General features: G+C 51.0%; 1 protein-coding gene across 1 annotated transcript in view; it reads left to right on the forward strand.

Moving 5' to 3' along the window:
• LOC129697686 (dynein axonemal heavy chain 6-like) overlaps positions 1-14,281 on the forward strand; it is a 415,092-nt gene that overhangs the window by 110,859 nt on the left and 289,952 nt on the right. Inside the window, exon 18 of the mRNA XM_055636395.1 lies at positions 3,568-3,909. Coding sequence (XP_055492370.1) covers positions 3,568-3,909 — 342 coding nt within the window. The remainder of the gene's footprint in view (positions 1-3,567; positions 3,910-14,281) is intronic.

Consider the following 14,281-nt stretch of genomic DNA (forward strand, 5'->3'; position numbering starts at 1 on the left):
ATGAGTGCTATAATTTAGCATTTCCATCCTGGGAAAATGGTTCTGACTGTTTATCTATGCCTCTCTAATTTTACATATTTCAATAAGGTTTCCTCACAACCTTCAACGTTCCAGAAAAAACGACCCAGGTCTGATGTAACTAGGAAAAAGGACAAGGGAGAGCCAGTGAATGTAGTGTACCTGGACTTCCAGAAAGCATTTGATAAGGTCCCATATAGGGCAAAATTAGGGCACAGGGTATTGGGTACCGCAAGGCTCAGTGCTGGGACCGCAGCTATTTAAAATATACATCAATGATTTAGATGAAGAGATTCAAAGTAACATTAGCAAATTTGCAGATGACACAAAGCTGGGTGGCAGTGTGAACTGTGAGGAGGATGCTATGAGAATGCAGGGTGACTTGGACAGGTTGGGTGAGTGGGCAGATGCATGGCAGATGTAGTTTAATGTGGATAACTGTGAGATTATCCACTTTGGTAGCAAAAACAGGAAGGCAGATTATTATCTAAATGGTGTCAAGTTGGGAAAAGGGAAAGTACAACGGGATCTGGGGGGTCCTTGTTCATCAGTCAATGAAAGTAAACATGCAGGTGCAGTAGGCAGTGAAGGAAGCGAATGGCATGTTGGCCTTCATAACAAGAGGAGTTGAGTATAGCAGCAAAGAGGTCCTTCTGCAGTTGTATAGGGCCCTAGTGAGACCACACCTAGAGTATTGTGTGCAGTTTTGGTCCCCTAATTTGAGGATGGACAGTCTTGCTATTGAGAGAGTGCAGCGTAGGTTTATAAAGTTAATTCCCAGGATGGCAGGACTGTCATATGCAGAAAGAATGGAGCGGCTGGGCTTGTATTGTACACTCTGGAGTTTAGAAGGATGAGAGGGTATCTTATTGAAACATATAAGATTATTAAGGGTTTGGACACGCTAGAAGCAGGAAACATGTTCCCGATGTTGGGGGAGTCCAGAACCAGGGGCCACTGTTTAAGAATAAGGGGTAAGCCATTTAGAACGGATATGAGGAACCACTTTTTCACACAGAGAGTTGTGAGTGTGGAATTCTCTACCTCACAGGGTGGTGGAGGCCGGTTCTCTGGATACTTTGAAGAGAGAGCTAGATAGGGCTCTTAAAGATACCAGAGTCAGGGGATATGGGGAGAAGGCAGGAATGGTGTACTGATTGAGGATGATCAGCCATGATCACATTGAAAGGCAGTGCTGGCTCAAAAGGTTGGATGTCCTACTCCTGCACCTATTGTCTATTGTCTGTTGTCAACCTTTAGCTATTACCCTCTAATCCATGCATTATTCTGGTAAATTAAAAGACGCAAGGTTGCCTATCTATGTTCTCCAGACTGATCCGCTGAGTTACTCCAGCACTTTGTGTCTTTTTCTTTGTAAATAAGCGTCTGCAGTTCCTTGTGTTTCTATCATTCTGGTAAACCTCCTTTCCTCCTTTGCACCGTTTCTAAAGCCTCTACGTCCTTCCTTAATGGGGCGACTTGAACCACATGTAGTACCCACATGCGGCCTAATCAAAGTCGTACAAAGCTGCATCATGACTTCCTGACTCTTATATTCAATGCATTGACCAATAAAGGCAAGCATACCATATGCCTTCTTTACCACTGTCTACTCGTGTTGCCATTTTCAGAGAGTTACGGTCCTGGGCCCTGAGCTCCCTCCGCAAGTACATCAATGCTGTTAAGGGTCATGGCATTAATTGTATATTTCCCCCTAATATTCAACTTCCCAAAGTGCAATAATTCCTACTTACTTGGTTTAAACTCAATCTGCAATTTCCCCGCCTTTTTCAGTAGCTGATCTATATCCTACAGTATACTTTGATGTCTTCCTCAGAGTCCGTGACCCCCAGCAATCTTGGTGTGGAACCAGGCTGGTGAACCCAGCCCACTGAGTCCAAGCCAATCATAGAAACATGGGAGTCAAGGAAAGAGCGTTCACATCGCGGCCCTGTTTCCATCAATCTTTCCACCACCATGCATAAGAAATGCAAGACAGACCATTGTACGCAGGTGCCAATAAGTGTGTTGTGCTCTAGCTGAACAACTTCCAATCTTGTGTGTAGGCTCGATAAGAAGATAGAAACATAGAATCAGAGAAAATAGGTTCAGGAGTAGGCCATTTGGCCCTTCAAGCCAGCACCGTTATTCAATATGATCATGGCTGGACATGCCAAAAAATCAGCACCTGCTTTCTCCCCATATCCCTTGATTCCATTAGCCCTAAGAGCTATAAAAACTCTCTCTAACAATCCAGTGAATTGGCCTCCACTGCCTTCTGTGGCAGAGAATTCCAGAGATTCACAACTCCCTGGGTGAAAAAGTTTTTCCTCATCTCAGTCCTAAATGGCCTACCCCTTATTCTTAAACTGTGACCCCTGGTTCTGGACTCCCCCAACATCGGGAACATTTTTCCTGCATCTAACCTGTCCAATCCCTTAAGAAGGTTATGTTTTTATAAGATCACCTCTCATCCTTCTAAATTCCAGTAAATACAGGCCCAGTCGATCCATTCTTTCATCATCAGCAATCACCCATGCACTAGTTCTATGTTATCTCAGTTTCACACCCTGCACACTAGGGGCAATTTACTGAAGCCATTTACTACAATTTACTACAAACCTGCATGTCTTTGGCATGCTGGAGGAAACTGGAGCACCTGCAGAAAACCCAGGCGGTCACAGGGAGGATGTACAAAATCTATATAGACAACACCCATAGTCAGGATCACACCCGGGTCTCTGGCACTGCAAGATAGCAACTCTACCACTGCACCACTGTGCTGCATTTGGAAGAGAATGGGCTAATTAAGAACAGTCATTATGGCTTTGTATCTGGCAAGCCATGTCTTGATTATAATCGAGTATTGGTGAGGTGACAAAGGTGATCGATGAGGGTAGGACGTTGATTTGTGTCAAATGGCCTGTTTCTGAGCTTTGATTCTTTGCAGCTCACATTGTAGCCCTTGGAGACAGCTCTTTCTTCAGACCGCCGCCACTGACGAAGACGCACAGAATGTCGTTGGCATCGGTCTGAAGAAAGCCCTGTCCATTGAGGCTTGCGGACCATGCGGTGGGTGAAGAAGAGCTCTCTGGTGCAGACCTGCGGCATTTCCACCTAGTTTTACAATGAAACTACACAAAGTGCTGGAGCAACTCAACAGACTAAATCAGGCTGAGGAAGGGTCCTATCTATGTCACCTATCCAAGCTCCCAAGCGCTGTGGCCTGACCCGCTGAGTTACTCCAGCACTTTGTGTCTCATTATGTATCATCTGCAATTATTTGTTTCTGCTACATATAATTAACCCACAAACCAGCAGGTAAACATCGTACTCAATTACAACAGATTATCTGCAATAATGGACACCATTCCCTCACCTATGGTCCGTTATAACGGGGATTTACTATATATGGATGAGTATGTGAATAGACAGAATCTCTGGACCAAGCGTGTGATAGTCCACTTATTTGCAAAGTTTTCTTTCACAAGGCTTTGAGAACTGTGTGTGAATGCATGAGCTCAACATTATTATTTTTTTAATTTTTAGATAATTGAAGAAGCTCAGCAGAAGCTCAGCAAGGAACCAGAAACCATTGATCTGTTTGGAGAACACCTGATATTCCTTTCTCAAATGGAGGTGGAAATGCCCAGATTGGAGAGAGACTTTCAAACTCTGACTCAGATGTATGGTATTGCCAATGAGTATGATGTCCCCATCCCTCCTGAGGAATTTGCCCTCTATCAAATCCTGGTCCCCAGCTTCCACAGCCTGAAATCCAACCTCCTCTACTTTGAAGCCTTAAAAGACAGCAACATCAAAAAATTCAGTGCGGACCTGGAGAAAGACATCAGTAACCTTTACTATGAGTTAACACAAATTAAATATAAGGTAATGGCCCGGAGAATAGGGTATGAACATAGAAACATAGAAACATAGAAAATAGGTGCAGTAGGCCATTTGGCCCTTCGAGCCTGTACCGTCATTCGATATGATCATGGCTGATCATCCAGCTCAGTATCCCATCCCTGCCTTCTCTCCATACCCCCTGATCCCTTTAGCCACAAGGGCCACATCTAACTCCCTCTTAAATATAGCCAATGAACTGGCCTCAACTACCTTCTGTGGCAGAGAATTCCACAGATTCACCACTCTGTGTAAAAAATGATTTTCTCATCTCAGTCCTAAAAGACTTCCCTCTTATCCTTAAGCTGTGACTCCTAGTTCTGGACTTCCCCAACATTGGGAATAATCTTCCTGCATCTAGCCTGTCCAACCCCTTAAGAATTTTGTAAGTTTCTATAAGATCCCCCCTCAATCTTCTGAATTCTAGCGTGTACAAGCCGAGTCTATCCAGTCTTTCTTCATATGAAATTCCTGCCATCCCAGGAATCAGTCTGGTGAACCTTCTTTGTACTTCCTCTATGGCAAGAATGTCTTTCCTCAGATTGGGAGACCAAAACTGTACGCAATACTCCAGGTGTGGTCTCACCAAGACCCTGTACAACTGCAGTAGAACCTCCCTCCTCTCTTACTCAAATCTTTTTGCTATGAATGCTAACATACCATTTTCTTTCTTCACTGCCTGCTGCACCTGCATTCCTACTTTCAATGACTGGTGTACCAAGACACCCAGGTCTCGTTGCATCTCCCCTTTTCCTAATCGGCCACACCGAACGGTGTGGTGGTTTGAAAATGCTGCTTTCATGATTGGGTTTTACATTTGAAACAACAGTTTTGGAGGAAAATGGATGTGCAGCCAAATGGAAAACAACCAGCAGGTGCAAATCAGCAGAGACTGAAAGACATTGTGTTGAATTTCTACCTAAATTAGAATAGTGGAGATCCCACAAAATCATACCTGATATTTTGAGCCATCCCATCGCCTGAACTCTGGTTCCCTGATTTCCCTCTGTGTCACTTGCTCTCCTGGATCTATGCAAATTACCATAAGTAATAGAAAGTAAGGAGGCTTACCCCAAGATGGATACATGGAACAGTCCTTGTTTTAGACCTATTCAGGGCCCCCTCTTCATGCTTTTCTGTTACACTGATGACGTCAATGGCGCTGCTCTCTGTATTTGCATTGATTTTAAATTTCACTTCCCCTGCAGCTAATTTCTGCTTTCCTTTTTACAGGGTCCATATCTGACAAGGTTCCTTTTCTTGACCTCTCAGGTGATAGGTTAGTTACCAGCTATCTCAGTTGCACATCCTTCCACGCTAATTCCTGTAAGGATTCCATGCCATTCTCCCAGTTTCTCTGTTTCCATCTCATCTGATTATCCACACCAGAGCCTTGGAGATGTATGATGTTTTAGCAGTTTGAGTTGGTTTCCAAAAGAGCATTATTTAGCAATGTTACAAAATTTTGAGATTTTAAAAATCAAGTCTGCAATTTATCCCATCAGATAAAGCATAAAAAGAAGTTTAATTTGACACATAATTTACTTTCATAACTTCAGTATGAAAAAGGTTATGGCCATTTTTATACTCGGAAATTGTTCTTAAAACGCAAAAGCTGTGATCAAGAACAGTCTAAAGCCCATAACTTTATTAAAAATTAAGAGAACTGAAATAAATTTTCAGTTATTATAGATTGAAGCATTCTGAAACAAATATTAAACAATCTTACTTGGATGACCTGAAATTAAAGCATATAATTAGTTAGTTACCCAATTGTAGCTAATTCCAAAATTCAATTACTAGATCGAAACATCTATCCATTTCTTAAGGAAAGATTAACATTTTTAAATAGCCTGTGTCCAAAGAACGTTCACACAAGAATTCACAATAAAACATGATTTTTAAATCTCATTGACATTAATTTATAGGGATTTAGTGTTCAATTGCTGTAAATTAATGGCCATTTAAATCAGCTTGTGTGTGGGATTCTGTGGAACGCGCTGGTTTGGAACGCTGTCATTGCGGTGGATTTGAAGCCCATATGGCATGAAAGATACTGCGGGATTGAATGGGCCCCCAAGTCAGCTACTCGCAACATAAAATTTTGTATAAAGGGATCTTAAGAAGCCCTTTTTAATGTAAAAATAAACAACCTACCTTGCCATGTCCCCTACATGAAATCCGTCCTGTTGTCGGGCTTCGCGGCTTTAGAGGATGATTTTTAATTTACTACTAGACCAAGTGCAGACCCGTTGGGTCTGTTTTCCCCAGCGCGCGTTTGTGGGGTGGTGGGGGCGGGGGATAGGGGGCTGCGGCATCACACTCACACTAACCACCCCCCAAACACACAGGTGGGGGGAGGGGGGGGAGAGGGAGACGTGGTGAGGGGAGGGTGAGAAGAGGGGAGGGAGGGGAGAGGGGGGGAGGAGGAGGAAACGGGAGAGATTTGGGAGGGAGAGGAGAGCGGGGTAGGGGGGAGAGAGGGGGAGGGGGAGGAGAGTGGGGAGTGGTAGGAGAACAGGGAGGGCAGGAAGGGGGGGGAGAGGGGTAGGGGGGGTGGGAGAGGGGTAGCCGAGAGTGGTGCAAGAGAGAGGGGAAGGGGGTGGGAGGGAGATGGGGGTGAAGAGGGGGGGAGAGGGGGAGGAGGGAGAGGGGTGAGGAGAGAGGGATGGAGAGGGAGATGGAGAGGGGGTGGGGGAGGTGGGGGAGAGGGGGGGGGTGATGAGAGAGGGGTGGGGGAGGGGGGGTTGGAGAGAGGGTTGGGGGAAGGGGGGGAGAGAGGGAGGGAGGAGGGTGGGGAAGGAGGGGGAAGAGTGGGTGGAGGGAGGGGGAGAGTGGTGGGGGGCAGGTGAAGAGTGGGGATGGGAGGGGGAGGGGGAAAGAGGGGAAAGTGGTAAGGGAGGGGGAGGGTAAGAGTGCGGAAGAGGGGCAGAAGGGAGTGGTGGAAGAGGCAGAGAGGGGGGGGGGGGAGAGAGAGGGGTGGGGGTTGGGGTGGTTGGGGAGGAGGGGAGGGGTGAGGAGAGAGGGAGAGGGGAGAGAGGGCGGAAAGGGGGAGGAGCGGAGAGAGGGGCGTGGGAGGGGGTGAGAGAGGGTGGGGGGTAGGGGGGAAAGAGGATGGGGGGGAGAGGGGAGGGGCAGATGGAGGGAGGAGGAAGATGGGAAGAGTGAGGGGAAGAGTGTGGAGGGAGGGGGGAGAGGGGTGGGGGGAGAGAGGGGGAAGAGTGGAGGGAGGGGAGAGCAGAGCAGAGAGGGGGAAGAGTGGGGAGGGAGAGGGAAGGGAGGGGGTGAGTGAGAGGGGGGGGGGGGAGGGAGATGGGGAGGTGTGGGGGGGGGGGGGGGAGATAAGTGGAAGAATGGGGATGGAGAGGGAGAGGTGTAGGGGGGGAGTGGTGGAAGTGGCAGAGAGGGAGGGGATGAGGGGTAGGGGAGTGGTGGAAGAGAGGGACAGAGGGGTAGGGAGAAGGGGGTGGGGAGAGAGGGGAGCGAGGGTGGAAGGGGAGGGGTAAAGAGATGGGGGGGGGAGGGAGGGAGGGGGGGTGGTAAGGGGGAGAGGGGGGAGGGGGGGAAGGGAGGGAGGGAGGGTGGGGAGCGGTGGGGGGGGTAATGGAAGAGGGACAGGGGTAGGGGGGGGGGGAGAGATGGAGAGGGGTGGGGGAAGAGAGGGAAGGGGGCTGGGGGGGGAGAGGGATGGGGTGGGAGCAGGAGGGGGAGGAGATGGGTGAGGAGAGGGATATGAAGAGGGAGGAGGAGAGAGGGATGGGGAGGAGGAGAGAGGGAGGGAAGGGGGGGAGAGTTGTGGGGGAGAGGAGGAGGGAGATGGGGTGGGGAAGAGAGGGATGGGGTGAGAGGAGAAGGGGAGGAGGAGAGGGGGGTGTGGGAGGGGAGAGGAGAGAGGGGAGGTGGAGGTGTGGGTGAGGGGGGAGGGGAGGGAGGGAGGGGGGGAGGGTAGGGGGAGGGAGAGAGGGGGGAAGAGTGTGGAGGGAGGGGGGGAGAGTGGGGAGGGAGAAGGGGGTGGGAGGAGGAGAGGGAGAGAGGGGTGAGGAGAGGGAGATTGAGAGGGGGAGGAGAGAGGGGTGGGGGAGTGGTGGGAGGAGAGAGGGAGGGGGAGGGGGAGAGGTGGGGGGGGGATGGTGAGGGAGGGGAGGAGGGAGATGGGGGGAGGGGAGGGAGGGGGAGAGGGGTGGGGGAGGGAGGGGAAATAGTGGGGAGAGTGGAAGGGAGAGGGGGTAGGGACAATCCATCTGGTTCCCCATTCCCAATGACCCCCAATCCTCTTTCTCTATTCCCACACACGTGATGACGTGCTTCAACACAGGCTGCGGGGGTGGGGGCCTGGGGCTGGGGCCGGTGCAAATGCATATGTAAATGGATCCATTCCGATTGGACATCTGTGAGCATTGGGCATTGTGACATCACACGATGGAACGTTCACCAACATTCTATGGGTGAGAGCTGTTTTGTTTTTTGGGGGGGGGGGGGGGAGAGAAGGATTTTATTAAAAATGCGTACATAGGCACAACGAAATTTAATCAAGAATGGATACTTGGAAGGAAAAGTGACATCTCTACCGAAATGGAAAAAATCTTGGCGTTTCTGCGTGTGGTGTTGGCGTAGCAATGAATCAAAGGCCGGTACCCACAAGACAGCCAGAAACACGCACATACACACATCCAGACACAGTTTTAATATATACTAGACGAAGTGCAGACCCGTTGGGTCTGCTCCCCCAATGGTGTGATCCCCCAACCCAATATTCCACCATGCACCCGTCTCCTCCAATGGAACTGAAGCCGTTCTCAAAAGTAAGATTCCAGCACTGCCCTGCCTCTTTAAAAAAAAAATCCAATGGCACCTCCCCTGCCTGCTGCAGCAGTGAAAAGTTCAGTGTTCCTGTCTTGCAACTTTGTTTCGAAGTGTGTTGGAAGCTGACATGTAAATGGAGAAGCCTGTTTATTTTTGAAATACCTGGGGGTGGGGGGGGGGGGGGGGGGGGGGGGGGGGGGGGTGGAGGGGAGAAGGATTTGATTAAAAAATGTGTACTTCAACACGACGAAATGAAATGAGGAGCGGATACTTAGAAAGAAAAGCGAAATCTCTACCGAAATGGAAAATATCTCGGAGATTGAGTGTCTGGATTGGGCGTGGCAATGAATCAAAGGAAGAAATGCAGCCGGCAGCCGTACATGCAAATGAATCCATTCCGATTGGACATCTGCGAGTATCGGGCACGAATCGAAAGGCAGGAAGGGCGCCGGTCGGCAGTCGGTCAGATGGCCCCAGAGTTTTAAATGTATAAAGATAGACAGATAACAATTAAATTACCCAATTTAGTTTAAAAAATACCTGCAGCGAACGAATTTCGCAGCAATTTTTCGTCAGCAACTAGGTAGGCTGAACAACATCGATTTCAACAGCCTAGAGAAAATCGCATTTTAAACCCGCCCCCCTCTCAAAGGCGCCAAAGTCGCGCACACGGGCAGCGGCAGAACTGCAGTACCGCTGAAGGTAAGTTTTGTAACATACCTACTTTATTGTCAAAGCGGTGGAAACAACGACGATCATACAACAGCTAAACACAAACGATCTTACCACAACGGTGGTCGAAAAAGACTGACTTTTCTGGGTCTTGCCCAGAAACCGCGTGAAAACAAAACCCCTCACCGGACCGAAGTAGCCGACCGCAGGGTTCAACTACCCACAGACACCAGCAGGCTCCGCTACAGGACACCCCCCCAGAACCCGAGGTACGAATCTGAACAGGAACCCGGATGGAACGACCAGAATGTGTGGTTCGTGAAGGTGGGTGGGCGTAACATGGGGGCCGGCGAAACAAGGCCGGGTGTAGGCAAAGATGCAGAAATAACAGGTAGAGGAAACAGGCGTACTCAGTACGGGCGGAACAGCCGGCGGATGACCTCTAGGTTGCGGCGCAGCAACGACCACCGGGCTGTCCACATCGATGTGGGTGGGTTTGAGCTGGCCGACGGAGACGACCTCATCCCGGCCGCCCATGTCCACTGTGAACGTTGCGACCCTAGCTCGCAGCACCTGGAATGTCGTATGGTGTAACCGGGCACCACAGAGCTGGGCTATGGCAGCCCACAAGGACATGGTGAACTGGGTCCCCCAGTCGGTGGAAATGTCAGAGGGCACCCGGAACCGTGGCGATCAAGTGGGCCACCATAGCCCTGGTGGAGGCGGCAGTGAGTGGGATCGCCTCTGGCCACCGCGTGAAACGGCCCATGATGGTGAGCAGGTGGGCAGCACTGAGGGACTGTGGCAAGGGACCTACCAGGTCGACATGAACCTCCACGAACCTACCCTCGGGAACCGCGATCTCCTGCACTGGGGGCCGCACATGCCACTGGACCTTGGAGGTCTGGCAGGAGATACAGGCATGGGCCCAGGCAGCTACGTGCTTACGGAACCCGTGCCAGACTAACTTAGCCGCCATCAGAGCGGCCGTCGCTCGCCGCCTTCTTCAAGTAATGGGGACAATCGGGCGGGCGCGACCCGCGGATACGTCGTTCAGGACCGTGGTGCCTGCCGCTCCGCAAAGATTCCATACCGGCGTCTGCCCGCTGCACTGATGCCAGCTCACTGTAGACAACACCATGGTCGAGGGCCGAAATGGAGCGGATGGCGGGGTGGGACAAGGCGCCAGCAACGACGTTAAGTTTCCCCGCGACGTGCCGGATATCGGTCGTAATCTCCGAGATGTAGGCAAGGTGCTGCTGCTGACAGGCAGACCACGGATCCGCGGTCTTACCCAGGGCGAAAGTAAGGGGCTTGTGGTTCGTGTTCGCAGTGAACGCCCAGCCCTCGAGGAAATACCTGAAATGCCTGACGGCCAGGTACAGCGCCAGAAGCTCGCGATCGAATTTGCTATAGTTGCATTCTGGAGCCCGCAGCTGCCGGCTGTAAAAAGTCTATGGCTGCCAGCGGCCGTCACGAACTGCTCCAGTACACCATCTACAGCAGCATCCAAGACGTCAACTGTGAGCGCAGTAGGGACGAAGCAGGCGGGTGCACCAACATGGTAGCATTGGCCAAGGTTGCCTTGGCTCGCTTGAAAGCCGCATCTGCTTCCTCGGACCACACGAGATCACGCGGTTTACCCGTCAGGCACCGGAGCAGCCGCCGGCACGAAAAGGTGATAAAAATTCACCATGCCAATGAACTCGTGTAGCCCTTTCATGGTGAGTGGCCGGGGGAACTGCCGAATGGCCGCGTCCTTTGCGGGGAGCGGGGTAACGCCCTGCAGGGTAATGTGATTAATGAAGGGGATGAAGCCGAGGCCAAACTGGCATTTTGCGGGGTTAATGACGAGGCCGTGTTCGCGGATGCGCTGAAACAAAACTAGGAGGCGGGCGACGTGCTCCGCTAGCGAGTCGCTGGCGACCAGGATGTCGTCCAAATAAATGAATAGGAAAGGCAGATTCTGACCGCCCTGGTCCATCAGCCGCTGGAAAGCCTGCGTGGCGTTCTGCAACCCGAAAGGCATCCAAAGCCATTCGAATGGGGTGATCATGGGGGTTTTCAGAACATCGCCGGGGTGTACAGGAATTGGATTGTAACCCCGTACGAGGTCAACCTTGGAGAAGAAAGCAGCGCCCTTGAGGTGCCCGGAGAAGTCCTGAATATGAGACACCGGATAGCAGTCCGCTGTGGTCATAGCGTTGAGGCCTGGTCACTGCATGATCTCTACCTCCCAGATGCTTTTGGGACCATATGCAGTGGGGAGGCCCACGGACTGTCGGACCGCTGGACAATCCGCATGTCTTCCATCAGTTAAAATTCATCCCGGGCGATAAGCAGTTCGTCTGGCGGGAGGCGGCGCGCCCGGGCATGCACCAGAGTGCCCTTGGTGCGGATGTAATGCACGACTGCGTGTTTGGGTGCCGCCCAGCTGAAAAGGGGCGTAAGCAGCTCGGGGAAATCTGAGAGCAGGTCAGTGTAAGGACCGTCGACTTCTGCGATGCCGTTAAACTGCTGGTCGGATGGGGGCGGGGTCCACAGCACGGTGGAACCGATGGCCGGTCGCGGAATCATGCAACTGCCCCCCAAATCCACGATGAGGGAGAACGCACGTAGGAAATCGTCTCCCAGGAGCGGCAGAGCGACGTCCGCCACAATAAACGTCCACTCGTACTGATGGGAGTCAAAGGTAAGTGCAAGGGTCCACGTACCGTACGATCGGATGGTGCTCCCATTAACGGCAGTGAGAACGTGGCCCCGCTTACCAGCATGAGTGTTGCGCCCGGTCGGAGGGAGGATGCTGACGATTGCACCGGAGTCCACTAGGAAATGGCGGCCAGAATGGGCGGTCGCGGATGTAGAGGCGGTTGTTAGGGCCGATCGTGATCGGCCAAGGCATTTCCCTGAAACGTACAGGGTGGGCGGCAGCGTTGAGCCTCCACGCCGTAGCGGAGGTGATATTAACACCAACGGTGCCTACCGCTGGTTCCAGATTGCTGCGGCGGCTCTGTGATGGAATTCGTGGGCGGGGCCTCGTTGTAGTCCCGCTGAGGTGAATGGCGCGCTGGTGCGGACATGTGGTTAATGGTGCCGCCATCTTGATGATCCATCAGCCAGAGCTAGTCGGCCCGTTCGGGAAGCTGCTGAGGGTCGGCGAAATCCGCGCCTGCGAGCATGAGGCGAATATTGTCCGGCATTTGCTCTATGAATGCTTGCTCGAACAACAGGCATGGGCGGTGGCCGTCCATTAACGCGAGCATCTCGATCATGAGGACCGATGGCCTGCGATCTCCTAAACCGTCCATGTGTAAAATGCGAGTGGCCCGATCCTGGTGGCTGAGCCCGAATGTGTATAGTAGAAGGGCCTTGCCGCCGTCGTACTTGGCGGTGGCGGGTGGGTGCTGCAGAAAAGGCAGAAGACGTGAGGCGGACTCCTGCGTCAGGGCTCCCACCACATGAAAATATTTTGTCTCGTCTGCGACGATGCGGCGCAGGTGGAACTGTGCTTCCACATGTGCAAACCACACTTGCGGTTGCTGAGGCCAAAACACCGGCACCTTGAGGCTGACGGTGCTCTGATGGGCGTCGGGAACAGCGGCGGGCACTGCATTGTCCTGCATAATGCCGTCCAATTTCAATTCGGGGTCACCAATTTAGCAGATTGTGACGATAGTCGGTTTCCAAAAGAGCTTTATTGTCAAAGCGGTGAAAACAACGATGATCGTACAACAGCTAAACACAAAACGATCTTACCACAGCGGTGGTCAAAAAAGACTGACTGGGTCTTGCCCAGAAAACGCATGAAAACAAAACCTACAGTCTCCTGACCGATGTAGCCAACCGCAGGGTTCAACTACACCCAGGCACCAGCAGGCACCGCTACAACATTGTAATTAATTTTTTCCTGTATAGACTAGTCAAAAGAGAACTTGTTGCGTGCGGGGACATGTTCCAGCAGGCGTAGGCAAGTATTAGTAAAGGGAAATTGATTGGATCTTTGTTGGAAGAAGAGCCAGAGAGCCTTGAGACCTTCCTTTTGCATGATGGTAGTGTATAAATGTGAGGTTACCCATTTTGGTGGCAAAAACGGGAAAGCAGGGTTCTAAACTACAGCGAGACCTGGGTGTCATGGTACACCAGTCATTGAAAGTAGGCATGCAGGTGCAGCAGGCAGTGAAGAAGGCGAATGGTATGTTAGCTTTCATAGCAAAAGGATTTGAGTATAGGAGCAGGGAGGTTCTACTGCAGTTGTACAGGGTCTTGGTGAGACCACACCTGGAGTATTGCGTACGTTTGTTGCTGAGGAAGGACATTCTTGCGAGGGGACAGAGATGTTCTGATTCTGGGCGTAGGACTGTCTTATGAAGAAAGACTGGATAGACATGGTGTATACTCTAAAGAATTTAGAAGATTGAGAGGGGATCTTATAGGACTTCTTTGTTGATGAAGGAAGATTGCCAGAGACAAGCCTTAAGGATAAGGGGGAAACTTAAAAACTGAGATGAGAGAAACTTTTGCATGATGGTGAAGTGGTATAAAGGGTAGTTGAGGTTCATTGGCTATATTTAGAGGGAGTAGATTGGTGGCAAAAGGGGATCAATGGGAGAAAGGCAGGACGGGATACTGAGTTGGATGATCAGCATGATCTGATGGCGGTGCACTCGAAGGGCCGAATTTACTCCTGCACCTAATTTCTATGTTTCTATAGGGCCTAGATGTCCATGATAAAGATGAAGCAATGTGGAACAGGCAACTGAAAATTATCAAAGAGTTGAAGGGCGTGTGACATGTCTCGGCTGTAGGGTGGAAGAGACTGGACATGGGGGGAATAGAATCAAGATATTTGGAGATGAGTTCAGTGGAGCAGGAACAGGCAGAA

The sequence above is a fragment of the Leucoraja erinacea genome, chromosome 5, assembly GCF_028641065.1.
Source record: "Leucoraja erinacea ecotype New England chromosome 5, Leri_hhj_1, whole genome shotgun sequence".
Taxonomy (NCBI): Eukaryota; Metazoa; Chordata; class Chondrichthyes; order Rajiformes; family Rajidae; genus Leucoraja; species Leucoraja erinaceus.